The 22776-nt window shown below is 42.5% G+C and overlaps 2 protein-coding genes across 2 annotated transcripts in view; one reads left to right on the top strand and one right to left on the bottom strand.

The window, feature by feature from the left end:
• The window catches only part of DESI2 (desumoylating isopeptidase 2), a 50069-nt gene extending 30652 nt beyond the window's left edge, over window positions 1-19417 (bottom strand). The window contains exon 1 of the mRNA XM_030196472.1: window positions 18938-19417. Coding sequence (XP_030052332.1) covers window positions 18938-18976 — 39 coding nt within the window. The 5' untranslated portion in view covers window positions 18977-19417. The remainder of the gene's footprint in view (window positions 1-18937) is intronic.
• A 100-nt stretch (window positions 19418-19517) lies between these two features.
• LOC115465760 (THAP domain-containing protein 1-like) lies at window positions 19518-22573 on the top strand. Its single transcript, XM_030196471.1, has 2 exons — window positions 19518-19696; window positions 19964-22573. Exons 1-2 carry the CDS (start codon window positions 19632-19634, stop codon window positions 21009-21011), a joined length of 1113 nt encoding a protein of 370 aa, XP_030052331.1. The 5' UTR covers window positions 19518-19631; the 3' UTR covers window positions 21012-22573.
• The last annotated feature ends 203 nt before the right edge of the window (window positions 22574-22776 follow it).

Here is a 22776-nt window from a genome sequence, read left to right as displayed (position 1 = left end):
CAATGTCTATGTTTATTTCTGCTTCTTCAAAAATGTAGTCAAACATAGTGTTTTCCGTTTAAAGTTCTCTTAGCCACGTTTTAACTAGCCAAAGACTTGGAACAGCTGCAATGAGAGCAAAGAGGGGCTGTAGTTATTAATTGAAGGTCTAAGTGCTGACATTGCTGTGTTACGAGCTCTGGGACCTGGTTTTATAACAGGACACTTATCTCTGAAGTCCAAAAAGAAAGACTGAGGATCAAATTACTAGAAGAAGCCTTCAGAGTTTAACATGGAAGGGCAGGACTGAAATTGTTCACATGATTATTTCATTCCTAACTATATATCAGGAACACTACCCATAATTTTCAATGAGAAAGTCTACAGGAAAAATCAATTCAGTGATGGTGAAATCTGTATGGAAGCGAAAGCTCCCAAAATCGAACTGTGAACTCTAAGAAACCCTGGGACCATTGCTCTGACAGATTTCTACGACCATCAAGCAGCTATATTAAGGCAATGGTGGTATGGTGTGCTAGGGAAGGAGGCCTGACCCACCAGCCAATATGGATGATTTTTGAACATGTAATGTTGTCTGTGTGCTACACCGTCTAGTCCTGAAAGATATTAAGGGCCTTACAAAGACTGGACTTGACGTGTGTGAGATAGAGGAGCTTGACAGGATGCACCCTATGATATAATTCAAAATTTACAATCAAACTTTTTTTTTTCCTGTGTGTGTGGCTCCTGTGGTATACTGTAGAGATCAAATGTTTAGCCAATGGGGATGGGGATACCTGAGCCCCACCAGCTGACGCAGTCTACTGCCCAAAACATGAGCTTTATGCTGCCTGAGCAGCGAGAAAGTGGGTAGCATGCTTCAGCCGCCGACAAGGGAACTCCTGCGCATGCTCTGTTCATGTTGAGTTCCTTCCCGGAAACACAGAGGAGCCACAGAAACTCACTGTTGCTCCTCGCATGGAAGAAAAAGAACTGAGGAGCGTAGCGGGCAGGAAGACACTCAGCCCATGCACAGTTTGATGCTCAGAAGGCTCTAGCAAATTTTTTTGCTATGTGAAATGCCGGTTCCCGGGCTGACGCATATCGCCGACCCAATTGTGAGTATAATACCGCCTGCTTGTCCTCAAAGAACTGCCTTTATGTTTTTTTTTTAATTTGACAGCTTCCTGTACACATATATCATGAAATAAAACTTTAAGTCACTAACACAGCATAAGACTATTATCAGCATTACAGCTATAAAACAAGTACCCAGGAGACAAGCTTTGAATTGGATGAGGTGACATGCACTGAACTGGAGGTGTGAAGAAATGGGCAGGAAAGGCTTAGGTGGCAGTAAATGAAGGCAGCGTCTCATCTAAGAAGCTAAAAGACATTTTCTCTTTTGTTGTACCTATTCTTCATGTTTGTGGAGTAGGGTATTTGGATTGTTCTTCTTGGTAACTATTAGCTGATAGTTTGTTTAAAGTACACCAATATAGCGGCAGCCCGGGGAAGACAGCTTCAGCTTTTTGACGTCATGCCGTCTCCTGTCATTAAAACTCCTTGGAGGCAACCATGTCATTTTCACTTCCTTCCCTGGATAGAATTGTTAAACCGCCTAGCATTTATGCTCTAATTCCAGCTGAACTGGTGACATTTGAAGGGAGAGCCAATAAGGCACCGTTCTTCACTTCAAGGTGAGGTGCCCCCCCCGCCTGTAAGCAATGTTTTAATTCTCTGCGGACATAATAGAACCATCACTGGCCTGTACTGCTAAACAGTAGTGGTTTCTTCACAAGCCAGTGACAGATGAGGAAGGAACAAGGCACATCAGCTGGCAAAGTAAAAAGGCTGATGTACAGTGAAAATCGGAGAAAAAGAGAAGCCAGAGGTGGCAAAAACTAAAACATCCATGGTCACCAAGGAGATACCACTACCAACAGCATAGGCCTTGGAGGACTGCTACCTTGCCACAATCCAGCTCAAAATAAGTTGCTGATACCGAAGGTGGTGGAGTTGGAACTGAATTCGCTCCTGCTACTGGAAGGGCTTTGAGATCGTGCATATGTTTGCCGAGGATAAACCGTCAGTGGGATGCATCAGTCAGAAGTGGCATTGGTTTACAGTCCTCCAGGCCCTTTGGATCCACAGTGACCCCTGAAGTTAGAGTACTTTGATTCAAGTGAAGCAATAATCATTACTGGCAGTGCTACAGTTAAGACTGGTAGATGTTTAAATAGTTCATTTATTTGCATAAAAGAATCAAGCTTGTGTTCCATTAATCTATGTTATATTAGGAAATGAGATAAATAGGATGGCAGCTCCAGAAGCTCATTCTTAATCCCTCTCTAAATGGAAGGCATAAACCCTAAAACCAAGAAAAACACCAGAGAACAGTAACCCTGCAGCAGACACTGCCTTTACCTTGTCTTATGAAAGGTATGATCCCTTTAAATTTGCTGCTCTTTACCATCTGCTTGAAAAATCCATAATTTTTTTTTGTTACATTTGTACCCCGCGCTTTCCCACTCATAGCAGGTTCAATGCAGCTTACATATTATACACGGTACTTATTTGTGCCTGGGGCAATGCAGGGTTAAGTGACTTGCCCAGAGTCACAAGGAGCTGCCTGTGCCTGCAGTGGGAATTGAACCCAGTTCCCCAGGACCAAAGTCCACCACACTAACCACTAGGCCACTCCTACACAAAACATTTCCCTTATCCCACATGGAGAGGCATCTCTGCAGGATGCTAGTGTAATTAAAAAGCTGTTTCCGGGCTGCTCTGTAGGTCAAGCAATGGGTCAGTTACAAGCAGATCAATTCTACACCAGACTTGCATCTTCCTATCTCCACCCAGACTCTCTCTTTGTGTCTCTGTGCTGATTTACTCATTTTATGACTAAGAAAATAAACTTCTTATAATGGAAAAAGAAAAGCCTCAAACACATTCCAGTCATATTCTAATGCAGGAGTAAGTAACTCTAGATCAAGTACTACAAGTCAATCAAGTTATCAAGATATCCAAAATGAATATTCAAGAGGTGTATTTGCATTCAGTGAAGGTAGTGCATCCAAGTACATCTTAGCAGGATTTTTTTTTCCAGCAGGAAGTGTATCAGTATTGTAGGGTGCTGCCTTTTTTAAGCTAGGGTTATTGCTATTTGAATCCTGGACATTAGTACTGTTTTATTATGAAAGGTGTGTTAGTTCCCTTGCCTATCCAGGTCTTCCAATTTCCAGTGAATCACAGCTTGATCTTTAGTAAAGGCAATAATACAGCTCTGAATCACCGATGCCCTGGGTTACCCATTTTGTTCCTCTGATGTGTTCGGTTCATACCAGTGGAACTGTTCTTGCCAATTGACCAGTAATGCAAAACTATTTACTGGATAGGGATTGCTCCATAGAAACAATAGTAGACAGTACATAGCTACGATTGGATATGTCCCTATAACACCACCTCTCCCCAAGATAGCAGCCAGGGACTGGGAGGTTAACCTTCAGAACTCAGGTAACCAAACCTTTATAGAAAACCTGTCACAATAAAACAGAACTAAATGTCCAGGACTCAAATAATAATAACTCTAAAGGCAGCTCACTACAATACTGATACACTTAGTAACATAGTAAATGACTACAGTTAAAGACCCGAGCGGTCCATCCAGTCTGCCCAACAAGATAAACTCATTTACATGGTATGTGATACTTTATATGTATACCCGAGTTTGATTTGTCCTTGCCTTTCTCAGGGCACAGACCGTAGAAGTCTGCCCAGCATTGTTCTTGTACTAAGTCCTGAAGCTAACGTTGAAGCCCCTTAAAATTTAAACTCAAGCCCATCCCTATCTATTCAGCCACAATCAGGGCAGAGACCATAGAAGTCTGCCTAGCTCCCGTTTTGTTTCCCAATTACCGGCGTTGCCACCCAATCTCTGCTAAGATTCCGCAGAACCATTCCTTCTAAACAGGCTTCCTTTGAGTTTATCCCACGCATGTTTGAATTCCATTACCGTTTTCATCTCCACCACCTCCTGTGGGACGGCATTCCACATATCCACCACCCCCGCCGTGAAAAAATACTTCCCGACATTAGTCCTGAGTCTGCCCCCCTTCAACCTCAATTCATGACCTCGAGTTCTACTGCCTTCCTGTCTCCGAAAAAGGTTCATTTGCGGATTAATACCTTTCAAATATTTGAACGTCTGTATCATATCACCCCTGTTTCTCCTTTCCTCCAAGGTATACATGTTCAGGTCAGCAAGTCTCTCCTCGTACGGTTTGCAACGCAAATCCCATACCATTTTTGTAGCTTTTCTTTGCATCACTTCCAGTCTTTTTACATCTTTAGCCAGATATGGCCTCCAAAACTGAACACAATACTCCAAGTGGGGCCTCACCAACAACTTGTAGCGGGGCATCAACACCTCCTTTCTTCTGCTGGTTATGCCCCCCCCTCTTTGCAGCCTAGCATCCGTCTGGCCATGGCCGTCGCCTTATCGCATTGCTTCTTCACCTTTAGATCCTCAGACACTAACACCCCAAGGTCCCTCTCCTGAGTCGAGCTTACTAATCTCTCCCCTGCTATCCGGTATCTCTCTTTTGGGGGTGTTTTTTTTTTTAATTTGTGCCCCGTGCTTTCCCACTCATGGCAGGCTCAATGAGGCTTAGGTACTTATTTGTACCTGGGGCAATGGAGGGTTAAGTGACTTGCCCAGAGTCACAAGGAGCTACCTGTGCCTGCAGTGGGAATCGAACCCAGTTCTCCAGGACCAAAGTCCACCACTCTAACCACTAGGCCACTCCTCCACTCCAAAGTGCATCACTCTGCACTTCTTGGCATTAAATTTTAACTGGAAACTCTAAACACAGCTCCACACATGCTGCGTACAGGAATCCATACATACTAGCGCTGCCACCCAAACGGCCAAACAGCCAAACAAACCACGCATCAAAAAGTGGAGAAAAAAAAAAGCCTCAGTAACGCCACTCAGCCAGCCCAAGGATTCAGACTAAAAGGCATGGGCCCAGCACACCATCATATGGCTCAAAAAAAAAAACTTCACTCCGTAGTGCTCCTTAATGTATCAGGGTATGTGCTGAAAACTGTTCCCAAATACACTGATGTGACAGATGTGTATATATTTTTGTACAACACAGAATGTAGTTCAAATCAATTGCTTGTAGTCATTCATACAATTTACGTCAGTTCAATACTAATTTTCTTTCCTTTAATCTTACCAGACCACTCCAGACTAATGGGCTGTGTCCATCTACAAGTGGAAGGAGACAGAGAAAACAGTTCCAAGTAAATCACACCTTAAGGGTATCGTGCAGCCTGGAATGTTCAGTATTTCTAATAGCCAAGCAATAGTACCCTGAAGTCTAGAATAGAACACAGTTAATACCAAACAAACTCTTGGAGCCAATATGCAGAACCTCACTGTTCCTCCTTGGCCGAAGGCAACTGCAACCTCCTCTTACAGTAAAGTAAGCGGGCGGGAATGGTCCATACCGAGCTTGCCCAAGCACATATAGATCTACCCCTGAATCTGGGGAAAGAACTCTGTGATCCCAAGTAACAGGAGTCATATAGAGCTGGCACAACAACAAGTGGCAGGAGATTAAATAGAGAAGATGAAGTAGGCAGTGCTGCAGGACATCCCACCGTATTGAAGCATTGTGGAACAGCCAAGGGTATCTAAAGGAAACAACATTCTGACAGACTTTAGCCAGAGAGGGCATCTGGACTGGTCTGGTATAGATAACAAGGAAGGAAAAATGATGTTCTTACCTGATAATTTTAATGGGATGTAGCACATGACAACAGTGATCATAAAATGATCAAATTTGATTTAATAACCTGGAGTAAGTACACACAGGAAATTCAATACATTAGCATTTAACTCGCTCTAGAATGAGGGGGCATACGATGAAGTTAAGAGGGAATAGGCTAAGGAGTAATCTAAGAAAGTATTATTTCACGGAAAGGGTGGAGACGGCGTGGAATGGCCTCCCGGTGGAGGTTGTGGAGTCCAGGATTGTGTCAGAATTTAAAAGGCATGGGATAAGCATGTAGGATCACTTAGGAAAAGGAAGATTTAGGGGTTACAGAGGATGGGCCATATGGCCTTTACTGCCATCATGTTTCTCTGTTTCTAAAAAGGTGACTAATACAATGAGGAAAAGGGTCAAAAAAATTACAAACCAGAAGAGCAGTTGCAAAGGTCAAAAAAATTACAACAGGCATGAATGTTGCTCAAGAACAACATTCTGGAAGCCCAGGCCAGATATATTTCATGTATGGCAGAAGAAAGGCCAAAACAGAGCCCAACATGGTTAAAAAAAAAAAGTGAGGTGAAGGAGGCTATTTAAGCCAACAGAACATCCTTCAGAAAATGGAAGATCCACCTGAAGATAATGGGAAACAGCATAAGGAATGGCAAGTCGAATGCAGAGCACTGATAAGCAAGGCAAAGAGACTATAAAAAAAAGAAGATTGCCATGGAGGCTAAAACAGAAAACAGGTATATCAGAAGCAAGAAGCTGGTAAAAGAAACAGTTGGACTGCTGGATGACCAAGGAGTAAAAGGGGAACTCAGAGAGGACAAGTCAATAACAGAGACTAAATTAATTCTTTATTCTGAAATTAAAATACCAGTCTTTACTTTGGCTAAGACATCTCTGGCATGCTTTATCTGAGTGCTGCTAAGTTGGTCTTGGATGCTGCATGGAAAGGACCAGGAGTACCCTTGGTGCCTAAGTGATTTTACAAGTCATGTAACATCTATGAGATGGAGAAACTAAGGTGTAAGACTGATCAAGTGCGAAAAAATTTGAGAACTGCTCAATGACCAGATATGAACCCATTTTTAGAAGCATTCTAATAGCGTCTGTTTTGTTTTAGGTGGGGAAGGACTTCCGTTTACTTTAGTTGTCCAGGGCAGATGCCTGGGTGTTAGGGAGGGGGGGAGGACAGGGAAATAATAATAATAATAAACACAAAGAAGTTAACTGATTTTTGTTGAAACAGCACTTGCTTTGACTGAAGTATTATTGTATGCTGTTAAGTTAAATTTGTTACTCTGTGGGGTTATTTATTCTACTGCTCAAGTGTTTGTACGTACCTTTTGGTATCTTCAATAAAGAACCTCTTTGAAATTTAAAAAATGTACACATATTTTGGTCTTTGCCAAGGAAAACTGGGAGGGGAGGAGAAGGGGGAAGAGATGCCTAGATCTTAATGTTAACTGCTTCCATGCCTGATGCATCAAGACAGCTGACACCAATATTAGACCTTTGAAACACTGGCCTTAATGCAATACCTTCAAGTATAAGCATGGCTTCCAAGATGGGTTGAATGTTCATCTGCAGGTGTGGGTGCAGTCAGTGCCAAAGCAAAAATGTTTGTTTGATGGTAATTCAATGTGTCGAATTCTCATCCAGCTCCTTGTCAAATACTGTTGATGAAGCTGCAGTGGCGACACTACTACTACTACTACTACTTATTTCTATAGCGCTACTAGACGTACGCAGCGCTGTACACCTGAACATGAAGAGACAGTCCCTGCTTGACAGAGTTTACAATCTAACCCTCCCAGGGTCCCTTACGATAATCGATAGTAGTGACCTGGGTTCCTGAAAACTGCTAAAATTATTTAGTAATGGTATTTAAATGGGGAATTTATATTCTTTTTAAATAGCTCCATACAAATGAACAGTCAGATAGTACTCACTCAAGAGCACAACTGAGAATATTTCACTAAACAAGCAGCTATAAAACCAGGACCTTTCTCTAGGCTGGTTCAGAAAATTATCTTCAGTATATCCACAGTTTGTTTTCCCAGTAATAAGTAAGCTTCTGTAATAACTCATAAGAAATTATGTTCAATAACTACTTTTGTTATACTCGGAACTGAAAGTAAAGTTGCAGTAGTTTACAAAGAAGTGCTTACAAACCTTTAAAAAAAAAAAAAAAAAAAATCGAACAATTAAATGTGCCGAGTCTCACATACATTAGACAAGATGCTAGAAAGGCATTTCATTTTAACTGGTGTACAGAAGATTAGCTTGTAAAAATGCTTGTTAAAAAATTTGCCACCCCACCACCAAGCACATTACAAAAAATACTAAATTGCCCTAACTGGGCCCAAAAATCAAGTGACCTATTAGAATGGCTTTTATAAAGCCATTCAAAATATTTGCACGTTGAAGTATAACAGATCAATGTACTAGGTTAATTTTCCAGGAAAATGCACCATCCTATAAGGTACATAAACAAACGCATAGCCACATAAATAGTTCTCTAAACCAAAAGAATGTTTTAAGAGTGAGCATTTAATGTGGCCTACTTTCCTCCCCTAGTACAGAAGTTTCCGCATAGTTATAGCAATTATATCAATTTTTCCCTACAGGAAATGGTGTCAACTGGTGACCACAGGTATTATCCAATGGCAGAGCAGATTTCAAAAGTTCTGTTACCTATTTTTTACACAGCAGAATTTTACTCATTTGGTTCATGTGGTGATATCCGACAATTACTGCAATACTCTGGACTTGGGATTACCACACAAAAAGTAAAAGGCATTTGCCATTAAAACAGAATGTTGCTGCAAGTTTCCCAGTTAGGGCAAAATTTAGGTGAGGTGAGCGGCTATAGTAATTTTATTATTATTATTTTTTTTTTTTAAGAGAGCTGAATACAGAATTTTTATGAAAGTCATATGAATGGTGCTACTTCTCACAAGTTTCAAACTTGGAATTATTTATAAGTGAGTATATCAATGCACAACAAAAATTCCATTTCACTTAGTCTATTTTTCGTTTAGAAAGAGCATATCTCAAGTCGCTGTGAACATGAGCTACTTCAGTTCCATGTATATCTTTACAACTTCACATCAAACCTACTCAATTTTCTCCATAGGATCAGTTTTACCTTCTCAGTTACTACTCCCTAAGAATAGAATGCTCAACCCAGGCTGTGCTCTCAGCTGCTCAGTACACCATTAAACCATTAACAGCCTATTTGATGGAAGGCTTGAAAGAGAAACCCAGCCTGGAGGGTATGATGATACAACTTATTCTAATCTGGAAACTTTTTAGCAGTGGTAACCCTAAACACCTTTCCAGCGTGACTATTCTTAAAGAACACGGATTCAAAATTCCAAGTAAGCCAAGTAATTTACGTTCATAATTAAAATCTGTAAACTCAGCAGGAAACCATAGAGCTTGTGACATGCAAAGGAAAAATAGGAGCATTTTCTTACATTAGAATCACATGCAAATTACTTTATTTGGAGCAACACAAAAGAGATTATTAAATGTTATGCATTTTTCTTATTTAAGCGGATAGTTTTAAAATGAAGATTACATGAAGGAGAAAAGTGGTCTTTACCTGTAAATTTTCTTTCCTTTAGTCCCACAAGATCAATGCAAGAGCTTCAGTGTTGTGCTCCTTGCTAGCAGGTAGTGATAGAAACAAAGAAGTGTGATCTGCCCTATAAGCAGTGGCGTGCTGGAGCCGGCTCGCACGAGCCGGTTGTTAAATTTTCTTCCGACTTGCGAGCCGGTTGTTAAAAAATGCGAGCCAGCTCTCCTCCCTCCCTCCGGATCCGGTCCCTCACCAACCTGACTCTGAGTCACCCTGCCTTGTCCTTCGAATTCTTCGGGGCTGGCAGTCTTGCCTGCCCGCTGCCAGCGCTGACTCTCCCCCGCTGCCGGATCGCGCTTCAAAATGGCCACCGAGACTTACAAGGGCGGCTTCCAAGACTTCAACAGAAGTCTCGTGAGGCCGCCTCTGGAAGTCTCGGCAGCCATTTTGAAGCGCAATCCGGCAGCGGGGGAGAGTCAGCGCTGGCAGCGGGCAGGCAAGACTGCCAGTCCCGAAGAATTCGAAGGACAAGGCAGGGTGACTCACAGTCAGGTTGGTGAGGGACCGGATCCGGAGGGAGGGAGGAGAATTCGCTGAACAACTTGGGAGGGGGTGGATGGATGGAGGGGAAAGGAGGGTTGCTGGACATGGGTGCATGCAGGGCAGGGGAGAGGAGGGGAGAGAGAAGAAATGCTGGACATGGATGGAGGGGAGGGAAGAGCAAGGAAGGAGATGAGGGAAAAGGAAGAGAGGAGAAAAACTGCACATGGATGAAGAAAATAGGCAGAAGCTGAGGACCAGAAATGAAGAAGAAAGGAGGAAAGGAAGCCCTGGAAACGGAGTTAAGAGGACAGATAGCAGCAGAATCGGATACTGGGCCAGCATGATCAGAAAAACAGTCACCAGACAACAAAGGTAGAAAAAAAATCATTTTATTTTCATTATAGTGTTTGGAATATGTTCACTTTGAGAATCATGTACTCAACATTAAAAGTTTATATTTATTTACTTATTTAGGCATTTTATCGCACATTAAACATGAATTAGATTGGAACCTGGGATCATTTCATTTTTTTTCCTGGAGTAATGCATTGCCGCCCCCCCCCCCCCCCCCGGCTATAGCCAGCTCTGCAATTTGGGGGGGGGGGGGGTCGCAAAGGGGGACCGGGGAGAGAGCTTGTTAAACATTTACCAGCACACCACTGCCTATAAGGGTACTGTGCAGCCCCAGCACTTCATATTTGAACAAAGCAGCAATGGAACCTGTAAAATCCATACCCACCAACACTATTTCATTCTTAAATGCTATATCTTCCCAATTTTTTTTTTTTTTTTAGAGAAATCAAGATTTTTATAGCAATGCGAGGAAAGAGGAACTAGAACCTGAAGGGAATAAGTTGAAACCAAAATGTGCTCCGACTCATCTGGGGGGATTACAGGAAAGAAAGGATTAGTCCACGAGCTGTGGGATGTAATAAAGCAGTCCATATAAGAGGAGGCATTCAGAGACCCCAGTCACCCCCACTAAGACTCCAAAGATTGCTTCACCTCTAATGGAAGCATTCAGTCAATAATGCTTAGAAAAAGGTGTGGAGAGACAGCCACATCACTGCTCTACATATATCCAAAAACAAGACCATTCAAAGCTCTACCCCATATAGAATGCACCTGTATATTCAAGGGGGTTGCTTATAAGCAAGAATGTAGTCTGAGAAAATCATCTTTTGTCCAAAGGGCAATGCCTTAGAAGATACCGAACCTTTTTGGCAGATCCAAAAATACCTAAAAAAAAAAAAAAAAACACACACACACACAAAGTACACAAGGGTGGAATTTGTTATGAGAGCTTTGATGCAATATCTTGACATCACTAACATCAAGGCATCACACACAAGAAAAATCCTCCCTTCAAAAGGCTGGGAGAAAAAGGACTGATTTACATGAAAAGGGAAAACCACCTTCAGGAGGAAGAGAGGAAGGAAGCAACTGTCCAAACTAGCAATTCTGCTTCTGTGAAAAAGCAGCAATGCATCATAACAGGAGAAAACTTGAAGTTCTGAGACTCAGCGGGCTGATGTAATGGCCACTAGATAAAAGCTGTTTTCAAGACAAAGTCCTGAAGAGTTGCTTTCTTAAGGACCTTGAGAACTAGATTTAAACTCCATTCCAGGCAAAGAGCTGGAATGATTTTCTCCTTGCAGGAAATAGACCACATCAAGATGCCATGGATGAATTCTGCCAATGTCCTCTAAAACAGGCTAGGGCTGCCACCTGTACCTGTAAGTATCCTAAGCCAAGGCACTTTGAGAGACCAGAATGAAACAAAAACAAGAATATAAGGGAGAGATATGTGGTCAGGAACAACTGTTCTTTTAGAGCAGGGGGTGTCCAACCTCGGCCCTCACCGTCAGGTTTTCAGGATATCCCCAATGAATATGCATGAATTTATTTGCATAGAATGGAGGCAGTGCATGCAAAGATTTCATGCACATTCATTTGGGGAAAACCTGAAAACCTGACTGAATTGTGGTCCTCGAGGACCAAGATTGGATAATCCTGTTTTAGAGTATCAACCTTCAAAGGTCCTTTAGACTCTGGGGTATGCTACCCAGGAGAGGCACTTTCTAACCTGCAGAAAGGTAGCAATAATGCCTTCTGAATAACCCTGTGCAAAACAAGAACAGGACTCCCTCTACAGAAATCCAGCAGGCATGGCAAAAGAGTAGAGGACGACAAAGTAACTTCCAAGCTGGGAATAGTTAGTAAGGAATCCTTTATAGAAGCTGGTGCTTACTAACTAGTCCCAGCTTAGAAGTCACTGTTATATCGTCTCAATAACCCTTTCACCTCAATTTAGACCTCTTAAGAGATAGGCCTAAGAGCAAAGGGGGACAATTTTCCATAAGAACTACCCCTGATGTACAAACCCCTTGAACAGAGGCAGTTGAAATGGGCAATCCACCAAAGATGAACTAGGTCTTCGTACCAAGGCCTTCTGGGTCAATCTGGAGCTACCAGATCTTCCAGGCCCGGACAGGTGGCCACCCTTGAAAGTGCTTGGCCTATCATTGGCCATGGCAGAAAGACAAAGAAGGCCAGGAGTTGGCCACCTCTGAACTTGAGCATTGATTCTCTGTGACCCATTCCCCCGATAGATGAAGAAACTGTTCATCTTGGCATTCTCCTGGTTGCCATAAGGTGAGGACTGGTTGGCCCCAGTGCTCCACTATCAGTTCAAAGGCTCTTTGAGAACTCCCACTCTCCTGGATCCAGACAATGTCTGCCTGAATATTCTGCTTCCCCACTAAATGAGCCATGGAGCATCCAGAGAATGTCTGCTCAAACTCTGTCTGAAGATTTTGCTTCCCCACTAAATGAGCAATGGAGAGAGCAGTTGGGTGCTGCTCTGCAGAGCAGAAAAGAAGATAAGACTCTAGAACTAAAGAGAATACTCTTTGTACCCCCTTAATTACAGACATACGCAACTGCTGTGGCATTGTCAGAGAAGACTTTTACAGGCCTCCCCTGAAGAGAATCTGCAAAGGCTTCCAAAGCTTTGTAGATCAGACAGTTGATGGACCAAAGTGCTTGAGTGGTCCACTATACATGTTAAGACTAATTCTGGGAAGCTTATGACCAGTGGCCAAGAATAGAAGCCTGAAGGGGTCTCATATGCACATGCCCAAGGGACTACCTCCAAAATTGCCATCATGTAGTCCCAAGCAGATGGACAATGGTACTGCAGCAGGAGCCAATCGGGACATAGAGCTTCTGGATCCTTTGATCCAAGAGAAAAACCCTTCCTTCACTGGTATCAAAAAGGATTCCCAATTATTCCAGTATCTGAGGGGTCCCCAGCTTGCTCATCCAGCTCAGCTACTCTTCAGGTCACCAATACACTGTCCTGGCAAGAAGATGCTCAAACCAACCAATTATTCAGATATGGATAAACTGATTCCTTCTCACCACAGAAAACACTGCCACAATCATAACCATGATCATGAAGAAAGTCCTGGGAGCAGCAGATAACCCAAAGGGCATCAAACAAGATGGGAAATGCTGCCCTAGAATTATGAATCTTAAAAACCTCTGGTGGGGTGGCCAAATAGGTATGTGAAAAGTAGGTTTCTTTAAGATCCAAAGCTGACAGAAATTTTCACAGCTAAACTGAAGCAATCAGGAACTACAGAGTTTCCATCCTAAAAGACTCGTATGAAATGATTTTTTTTTATTGTTGACCTAAGATCAGTCAAAAGATCCCTTCTTTCTTAAGAACGATGAAATAGAGGCCTTTCCCCATACCTGCCAAGGAATTGGGGTCACTGAGTCCAAGTTAAAGTTTAAAACAGTTGCTTCCACCATAACTGTTTCTACCTATCTTGGCATGGGGATTCCAAGTAGAAAATCTGCAATGAAGCAGAATTCCAATTTGTACCCTTCTCTTATCAGGTCTAAGACCCACTGATCAGATGTTATTCTGGTCCAGGGGTTCTCAATGCAGTCCTTAGGACACACCTAGCCAGTCAGGTTTTCAGGATACCCACAAAGAATATGTATGAGACAGATCTGTATGCATTACTTTCACTGTATGCAAATCAATATCATGCACATTCATTCTGGGTATCCTGAAAACCTGATTGGCTGGGTGTGTCCTGAGGATTGGGTTAAAAACCCCTGTTCTGGTCCAAACCTTGATAAAGGATGTCAGCACCAACCTGAGGTGTCAAGGAATGGACTGGAACTCCAGTACTGGTTGGCCCAGGAGATGACAGTGGTATGGGAAGGTTGTTGCTCTGCCATATTTTTCCTTTAGGAGGGATAAATGTCTTGATCAATTCCAGCTCCTCTGAAAATAGCCAAACCTGCTTGGTCTATATATCTTGGCCTCTAAAAATGAGGAGATGAAGTAAAAAGGAGCAGCTCAGACCAAAGATTTTGACTTGTCCTATGGCAGCCTCTCAAGCCAACCCTCCCTTACTATCTTCTCCAATGTTCTCCGAATAGAAACTTACCTATAAAGAGAAGTTTAGTCGACCTACATTTAGAAGCTACATCTGACGACTAATTCCATAATAGGCAAGAGTTCCAACTAAATTGTAAACAGCATCAGCCAAATAGGCCAACCTAAACAGGGCCCTAGATCACATAGCTCCTGACCAGCTTGGTAGTCACTGCGACTACATTGCCAGCAAGCTCTAGCAACATAAAGCTACAAATTGAAGTCTGAAAGTCTAGTGCTGCAAAACTAAAAACTTGCTTCAGGGCCACTTCTACCTTACAGTCCTAGACATCCTTAAGTGCTCCACCACCCTCAATTGGGAAGGTAGTCTTCTTGATAACTACCATCACCAATCAGTCAACTGTGGGTTGCTTAAACTTCTCTTTCTACTCTGGAACTCTAGGATAAAACTTCCCCATAGTTCTGTCCACCTTGAGACTCATATCTGGGGTATCCTATTCAGTGGAAACGAGGACCTGGATTGCACCATGGATAGGGAAGGTCCTGGGAGGCTTCCACTGGCCTTCCATGATAGATTCAAGGGCTCTAGAGCGACAGGTGAGGAAATATGTAATGATTCTAGTCACTGAAAAATTAGAGTTGAAAACTCTTCTTTAAGGAAGAACCTGCACATTGAGGCGTCATCTCCCTCCTCAGTAGGCAGCTCTCCATTCTCAAGAGGCTCTGTGAGGACAGAACTTGAACACCAGTGACTGCATGTGCTCTGAGGGAACCGATGAACAGCTGAACAATTAAGGTTCCAGCCTTGGATGCTTAGTAGCTGAAGAATCAAAACCTTACCAAGCCCTAAGGCTTGATGAACAAGCAGGACAAAAAAAAAATATGAGAAAAAGGGCAAATACTCTTCCCCTTCAGTTTCAATGCCTCTGGTAGAGCAGTGCTTTTCACGTGTTGGAACTGCTTTCTAAGGGAACACAGGAATTCACCATTCCTCTGAGGCAGAAACCAATGCCACTGCAGATCTGAGAATTCTTCCTGAAGCATTACACCAGTGCTTAAAGCCAGCCTTCACTGAACCAGTCAATTCACAACGCTCGGGAAGAGTGGGAGAGTCTGTAGGTCACACAGTGCCCTAGAAATGATGTTCACAGCAAGCTGGAGATAGTAGTTGCTGGAGGTACACAGTCCCTTAGGAAACACACAATTGGGCTGCAATCAATTTCCACTGTCTGGTCGATGGACTCAACAATCCACAAGTCTCTGGATGGTCTGGGAGATGCTAAGGAAGCAAAAATTTCAGTTTCTAGTTGATCTGATGCATCTGACTCATTTGCCACATGCCAAATAACCAAAAAGGCAGTAATTAAAGTCCACAGTGTGTCAAGATTCTTCTATAATTTCACTAATAAAAGTGCCAGATGTAGTAATCATGTTCTCAGACAAAGTGTGGAAACACTTCAGTACATGAGGTCCTAGAAAAGCAGGGTCCTTGTAGTAACCCGCACCCCTCTTATCTAGTTCAGACACCAACAATATTGGAAAGTGTATTCCCAGAAATAGAAGTAGAAAATAAGGTTACCCAGCTAAGTAAATAGTTAACGATATCATCCTCCAAAATCTTACCCAAAACTTTAAAATTACTACTGTAGCTTTGACCACATTCTGTAATTGCAAACTTTAATCATTCAGGGACCCAAAAAATTGCCTAGAAAAAGTTTTCAAATCACAAGTGTCCCCTATGTCTTGTACTACTGGAAGGCATAAATAACTTTCTCTGACTCAGTGATCTGCTCTCCAAGATCCATAAACTTTGTTTATCATTCCTTCATAGGTAATCCACTCCATCTACTTATTTTTGTTGTCCTTCTCAGTACATTTTTTAAATTCCATCATACTTTTAAAATGGGACTAAAACTGTACAAACTACTACTAATTTGTACAGAGCTACTAGACATATGTACTTCGGTGCTACATACCAACTCAATAATCAACAACGCCGGACTCTACAAATGGAGAAGTGCCAGCAGATATTAAATTGATATCAACTACAAATAGAGCTTTTCCTGTGCTGGCCCCAGAAAGTGGAACCAGTTCTTTGAAATTATACATGACTTCTGAACCTGCTACTTTTCAGAAACATTGTAAAGCATAGCTCGTTGCTGCTACTTTTGATTTGGCTGTGTTTTTATATTTAACTAGTAACGAAGGCCCGTTTCAAATCGCAATGAAACGGGCGCTAGCAAGGCTCCCCTCCGTCCCTTTGTGTCTCCGTGTGTCGCCGGCCCCCCTGCAGCCTCCGTGCGAATGTGCTGTGACCCTGGCCCTTTTGGCACGCCCCCCAGCGTCCGTGACCGTTCCATTCCCCCCGATGTGTGTTGCCAGTGCACCCTCTTCCGCCCCCACCGATGTCGTCGCTGCCAGCGCTCCCCCCTCTCCGAAGGCCCCCCACCCCACTGACCTGCCGAAGTAACGTTTGCTCCGCCCTCGACGTCATCACGTTTTGACGCGAGGGCGGAGCAGAGCTACAGTGCAGTACAACGTTGGAGCTGAGGATGTGCTCCGCCCTCAACGTCATAACGTTTGACGCGAGGGCGGGGCCCACAGACTAATTTTGTGTGGCTTCAGAGCTTCGAACTTACAAACCTGGCTTCAGTGACGTCAGTGCAAATAGAACGTTGAGGGTGAGTTTTATATATATAGATGTTTTTGTATTTTCTACTATTAACTGCCTCAGAGCCTCTGTGGAAAGGCAGTATTTAAGAATGAGAAATAAATAAAACTAAAATATGCAGCACTGTACACAAACACAGATAATCCAAGCTTGACAAAGCTTACAATTTATTTGAGACAAATAAACAGGACAAATATGAGATTAGGGAGTTCCAATTATTATGAGACTGCTTTCAATAAACAAGTGCATAACGGGTTAAGACTTTAAAACAGCTTCAAAAAGGTGGGCTTTTAGCCAGAGTTAAATAGGGCCAGAGATGGAGCATGACTTATCAAGTGAGGAAGTCTATTCCAGGCATCAAGCACAACAAGGAAGCTCGGCTGGAGCTGGTGGTAAAGAATTCCACAGATAAGAGAGCCGGAACCAAGAAGAGGGGTGCAGGAAGAGATAAGAGGAGAGATACTGGCAGCTGCAGAATGAACTCACATGTAGGTCTGTACGAGAAGTTTGAACTGTATGCAGAAACAGATAGGGAGACAATGAAGTGACTTAAGTACATAAGTATTACCATACTGGGACAGATCGAAGGTCCATCAAGCCCAGCATCCTGTTTCCAACTGTGGCCAATCCACAAGTACCTGGCAAGACCCCCCAAAAGTACATTTTATGTTGCTTATCTTACAAATACGCAGTGGATTTTACCCAAGTCCATCTTAATAATCATCTATGGAGGAATAGCCTAGTGGTTACTGCAGCAAACTTTGATCCTGGGGAACTGGGTTCAATTCCCACTGCAGCTCCTCATGACTCTGGGCAAGTCACTTAAACCCTCCATTGCGCCAGGTACAAATATGTACATATTATGTAAACCACTTTGAATGTAGTTGCAAAAACCAGAGAAAAGCCGGTGTATCAAGTACAGATTGATAAGTCCCATGACACAGTAACTGATAAGCGGAATAGCAGTAGAAAAGGCAGCACCATCACAGAATACACTATGAAGGAAAATAAACCCAGGACAGGACAGAAAATCCCCCTAATTAATGATGTGGGATACAAATGCAACAAATAAATAAATACAGGGGTAATGCCATCTTTTCTATTTTGTGCTCAAAATATATCATATAAATATATTTTGTAACACTGAAAGCTAAAGCTTTATAGTATTTTAAATGCATAGAAGCCAACTTTTCAAACTAATTGGGGGTGCTAAACCCAATGGAAATTACCACTTCCTGGCCACAGTCAAAAAGGTTGCTCAAAGTTGGAGGTGCTCTAGCACCTACAAAGCTGGCTACTAGCTTTAACGATGTCACAGAACGTCAAATCATGCAGTCAGCCCATACATCTTAATACCAAGACAAAGAAAAACTGCTTTCATTTTTGTCTTCTACATCATAGGCAGCCAATACTATATTTGGCACTCTATAAGCGCTTGTCAGAGTAACATTTGGCTTTTTTATTTTAAGCAACGAGCAAGTCTAACCCCCCCCCCCCCTAACTAGTTCTTCCCTGAAGTGACTTCACGCTCAATGGTCTATCCACAACTCAGCTTTCTGTTTCTTCTCTCTAAACCTTCAACCTCTCCCTTACCAACTTAATTTTCCATTCTTTGTTTCTAGTTATCACCGTGGACCCGGTCCCACTTGTTGCATCAGCCGAAAGGCTTTTCGGCGACCTAGAAAGTGCAATGTCAAGGAGTACAGGACAGGAGTGAGCCCCTGTTCTCTTTTGGATCTTATATATACATACATAAATGAATACCTATATATATAGGTAATAGGTATACACACACACATACATTTAAAACGAATCTAATAATCTATGCTCTTTATACGAGTTTATTACCCTACTTCTCCCCCACCCCAAAATTACAAAAGCACTTTATTGTACCACTCAATCATTCTAGTGGTATCCGAGTTGCCTGCTAAAGTTTTCGCAGCTTTGCTTCTCACCATGTCATACACGTTGAGGATCACGGGCTGGTTGGCCATCCTCCCTCCCCGCGGCTCCTCGGTTCAGTGCACTGTCCTCCTCATCGGGCAGCGGCGATGGGGGAGAGAAGAGGTGATGGGGGTTCTTCTCAGCAGTAGAGATGCGCTGCGCTGCGGCCCAGCCCCAAGGCAGCTGCAAATAGGAGCTCAGGAGGACCCACCATCGCCGCTTCACCGGCCTAAGAAAGGAAGCGGCACCCCTCTCACCTCAGCAGCAGGAAGCTTCGCCGACATCCACCACGCCGAAAGCCTCCGACTCCTCCCGAGTCGGCAAGAGCGTCGGACAAAATACTCGGAAACCGAAGGAGGAGGAGCCGCCAGTGCTGCTCACCCAGGATTGCTGCTCACCTACTTCCCTACCAGCAGCCCAGGCTGCACTCGCACGCTCCCTAATGCAAAGCAGCTGGAGATCGGGGCTCGACTGCTCAGGTCTGAAATTTGAGGCGGGGCAGAAGAACCGTCACCCTAGTCTTCTATGCAAGGCGGTAATTAACCGGAGACGGCGTCACACAAGGCTGAAGCCGTCTCCCCCACACAGCCGCCATTTTGATACGCTCAAAAGAAAGTAAACAAACTATATCGGCTGCTGTATCCACGTTGTCGCCTTTCATTGTTGGTAGCAGTTTTATTTGATCTCAGTTATATTTTGATAAATATGCCGACTTGTTCGGTATCCGGATGTACACAGAGGAACCGTCAGAACGGAATAACCTTTCATCGGTGAGAATAGTAATTATTTCTAAATCGTAATCATTGTGTGATTCCGAGGGGCAGGTAATAGGGACACCCTAGCAGGGGTTGTATTTTGCAAGCCCCAGGATAGCTTCGTAATATGATTTGATAATAGCATGTACTCAGTAATTGCCCAAATCCTAACCCAATTTTAATGTTAATTATAAGACTGTGTTTACCTCTGATAGTTGTTAGGCTAACCCATACAATAATATCAGTTAACAATTTGGAAATTGTCTCATGTTCTTTGCTTAGGTTTCCATCAGACCCTGTTCTTCGACAGCGTTGGATTACTGCAATTCAACGTGAATGTTTTGTTCCCTCAAAATTTGCGGTTTTGTGCTCAAAGCACTTCAGGGAAGAGGATGTTGACAGAACCAGCTTGTCCGTTGTTCGTTTGCGAGAAGGTGCTGTGCCAAGCATATTTGATGCATTTTCACCTCATCTTTGTCCTGTCCAAAATACTCAAAACCCTCCCGATGAAAGTGTAATACCAGACCATGATTACACTTACACACCACTCATACCAAATTCTGATAATGAAATACACTTGCCACTTCCTGAACCTGCTACTACAGAGACAGGGGTATTAAATAATCCAGGTACACCAGAAAAGCAAGCTCTAAAACGGAAACTTGAAGATGCACAAAGTCAACTTGCTTTTCCATCTCATCATTGTCCTGTCAAAAATACCCCAAAGCCTCCAGATGAAAGTGTAATACCAGACCATGATTATACTAATACACCACCCATACCAAATTCTGATAAAGAAATACATTTGCTACTTCCTGAACCTGTCACTACAGAGAAAGGTCTGTTAAATAATCCAGATACACTAGAAAAGGAAGCTCTAAAACGGAAACTTGAACATACACAAAGTCAACTTTTATCATCACGTAAGAAAGTTAAATTACTGCTGCAAGACAAACGTCGGTTACAGAAAAAAGCAGCTCACTTGAGTGCAGTCATATCTGACCTTAAAAAGCAGGATATGCCATCCAGTGATACTCTGCAAATCCTCGAAAACTGTGGTGGTGGCATTGGATATTTCCTTAAAAGACAGATTGTCAAGAAATCAGGCCAGGCACTTCCTGTCTCCTATTCCCCAGACTTACAAAGGTTTGCCTCAACCCTGCATTTCTACTCTCCACATGCCTATCGTTACGTCCGCAAAATGTTTGGTACTTGCCTGCCACACTGCCTGCCACATCCAAGGACTATTGAGAAGTGGAGACAAAGTATAGATAAAAAATCAGGATTTACTGAACAAGCCTTTTCAGCACTGACTGAAGGTGAGAGTTGATGCTATGTCATGCTAAGGAGGTTTGATTGACAGGAGACAGTGTCACGTGACAAAGCTGAAGCCATCTACACCCAGGGAGATTTAATTGTGTCTCTATGCAGCCGCCATCTTGATACACTCAAAATACATTGTATGACGGTAAGCGCCGCCTACTGGCTTCAGGCCAGATAATGGGCTAAGTATGCTCCTGCCATCACCCCTCAATTAAACCTCCTTGTGTCAAGCACTGGAAGACAATTTGCCTGTGTGATTTTGATGGATGATGTTACCATCAGACAAGAAGTGGAGGGGGATGGTGAGAAATATATTGACATAAAACAAAATGGAAGTAACACTACAACACTGCAAAAAAATATACAATCCTATCAAATAAAGCACAGATAGAATTAATCTATATATATCACTTGAATATATTAATTGTGCTGAATGTGCTAAGACCAAAATTCACCTCACATATAACCATGAGACCAAATTGTGGGGGCAATCACTGAACATCACAGCTCCTTCGTAGCATTGGCATTAATACCACCACTATCACTTGATAAGTACTTTTTTATTTTAATATTGTGGTAAATCTTTTATCTTGTAGATGTCCAAATAGAATGTTTGAATAAAATATCTCCTGTGGAGGATAGTGGTCCAGTGAGTCCCAGCATACAAAAATATGCAGATGAAATCCAACAGTGGCTCATGGTATAAGTTAAAACACCATAATCTCACTAGTGCAAAGCTGCAAATATGTGCTGAAGTTGTGTTCATAAAAACATTGTTGTATATATTGCTGGATTTGTTGTCTTTAAGTTGAAAATATCTCTACATTGTGTGCCCTGCATAAACGCTTTGAGTGACAATTAGTGGCAGCAAACTGTGTTCCCTGATAAAACAGAAAAGTAAAGGTGGCCTTATTTTTCCCTCAACAGATGTTATTGATACAATTTTTTAAATCTAGATAGTCCAGCAGCTTCCCTTTCTTGGGTTTCTTCTTTTGAAATAGTGCAGTCTGTATTAAGAAGCTTCTCACAACACAACCAAGAAAAATGGAAAAGGAACTCCAAGGTGAACCAGTAAACACTTCCAGCCACACATGTAAGATGCAAGTTTTTATTAGGCACCACTCATTTCAATACCAGACAGGGGGCCATGTTTCAGCAGGAATCACCCGTCTGCCTCAGGGGTCATACACTCAAAGAAGGATATCCTATATGCATCTGCAAAAACAACTCTTGAAATAAGCGGTGTCTTACTGGTTCACCCCTACTCTTGGTTTTAAGAAGCTTTTGAAACAGAACTGTCTTCTCCGTTTTGTCTGGTCACATGTATGAATGTGATCCAGTAGGACATTATGTGCTTTTGTTAATTAAAGCTGTGGCAGAAAACAAATATTTGCAAGTGCGATTTTATTATGCCAACAATCCACTGCCAAAATACGAAATAGCAAGCAGCACAATATTAGCCACAAAGTTAATTATTAGCCACAAAGTTAATTATTTTTAGTGGAAAATAACTCTGTTGGCTGCCTGCTGTGTAAATATCCATCAATGTTTCATTATTGCTACCAAGTATTACATATTTTGGGCATTTGCTTTAAACTTATCCTTTTAATTCATTTATCCAGACCATACATTCACATGGTATTGCTTTTTAAAACCCAAAGGCGAAACCTAAGGGTGGTTGAACAATTAGGTATAAAACTGTGGTGTTTCTGACTTTGTTTTTGACTGCTTTGGGTCCTACTGACCTGTGCATCTGCTGTCTAGCATTTTGG

Source organism: Microcaecilia unicolor, chromosome 3 (genome assembly GCF_901765095.1).
Source record: "Microcaecilia unicolor chromosome 3, aMicUni1.1, whole genome shotgun sequence".
Taxonomy (NCBI): domain Eukaryota; kingdom Metazoa; phylum Chordata; class Amphibia; order Gymnophiona; family Siphonopidae; genus Microcaecilia; species Microcaecilia unicolor.
The sequence above is the reverse complement of the archived record's forward strand: the minus strand, read 5'-3'. Positions and strand labels throughout refer to the sequence as shown.

Excerpts from the sequence above, each read along its gene's own strand:
- LOC115465760 (XM_030196471.1), top strand. The coding sequence starts at position 19,632 with ATGCCGACTTGTTCGGTATCCGGATGTACACAGAGGAACCGTCAGAAC. Across the intron at positions 19,697-19,963 it reads AACGGAATAACCTTTCATCG|GTTTCCATCAGACCCTGTTC; the intron begins GTGAGAATAGTA and ends TTCTTTGCTTAG.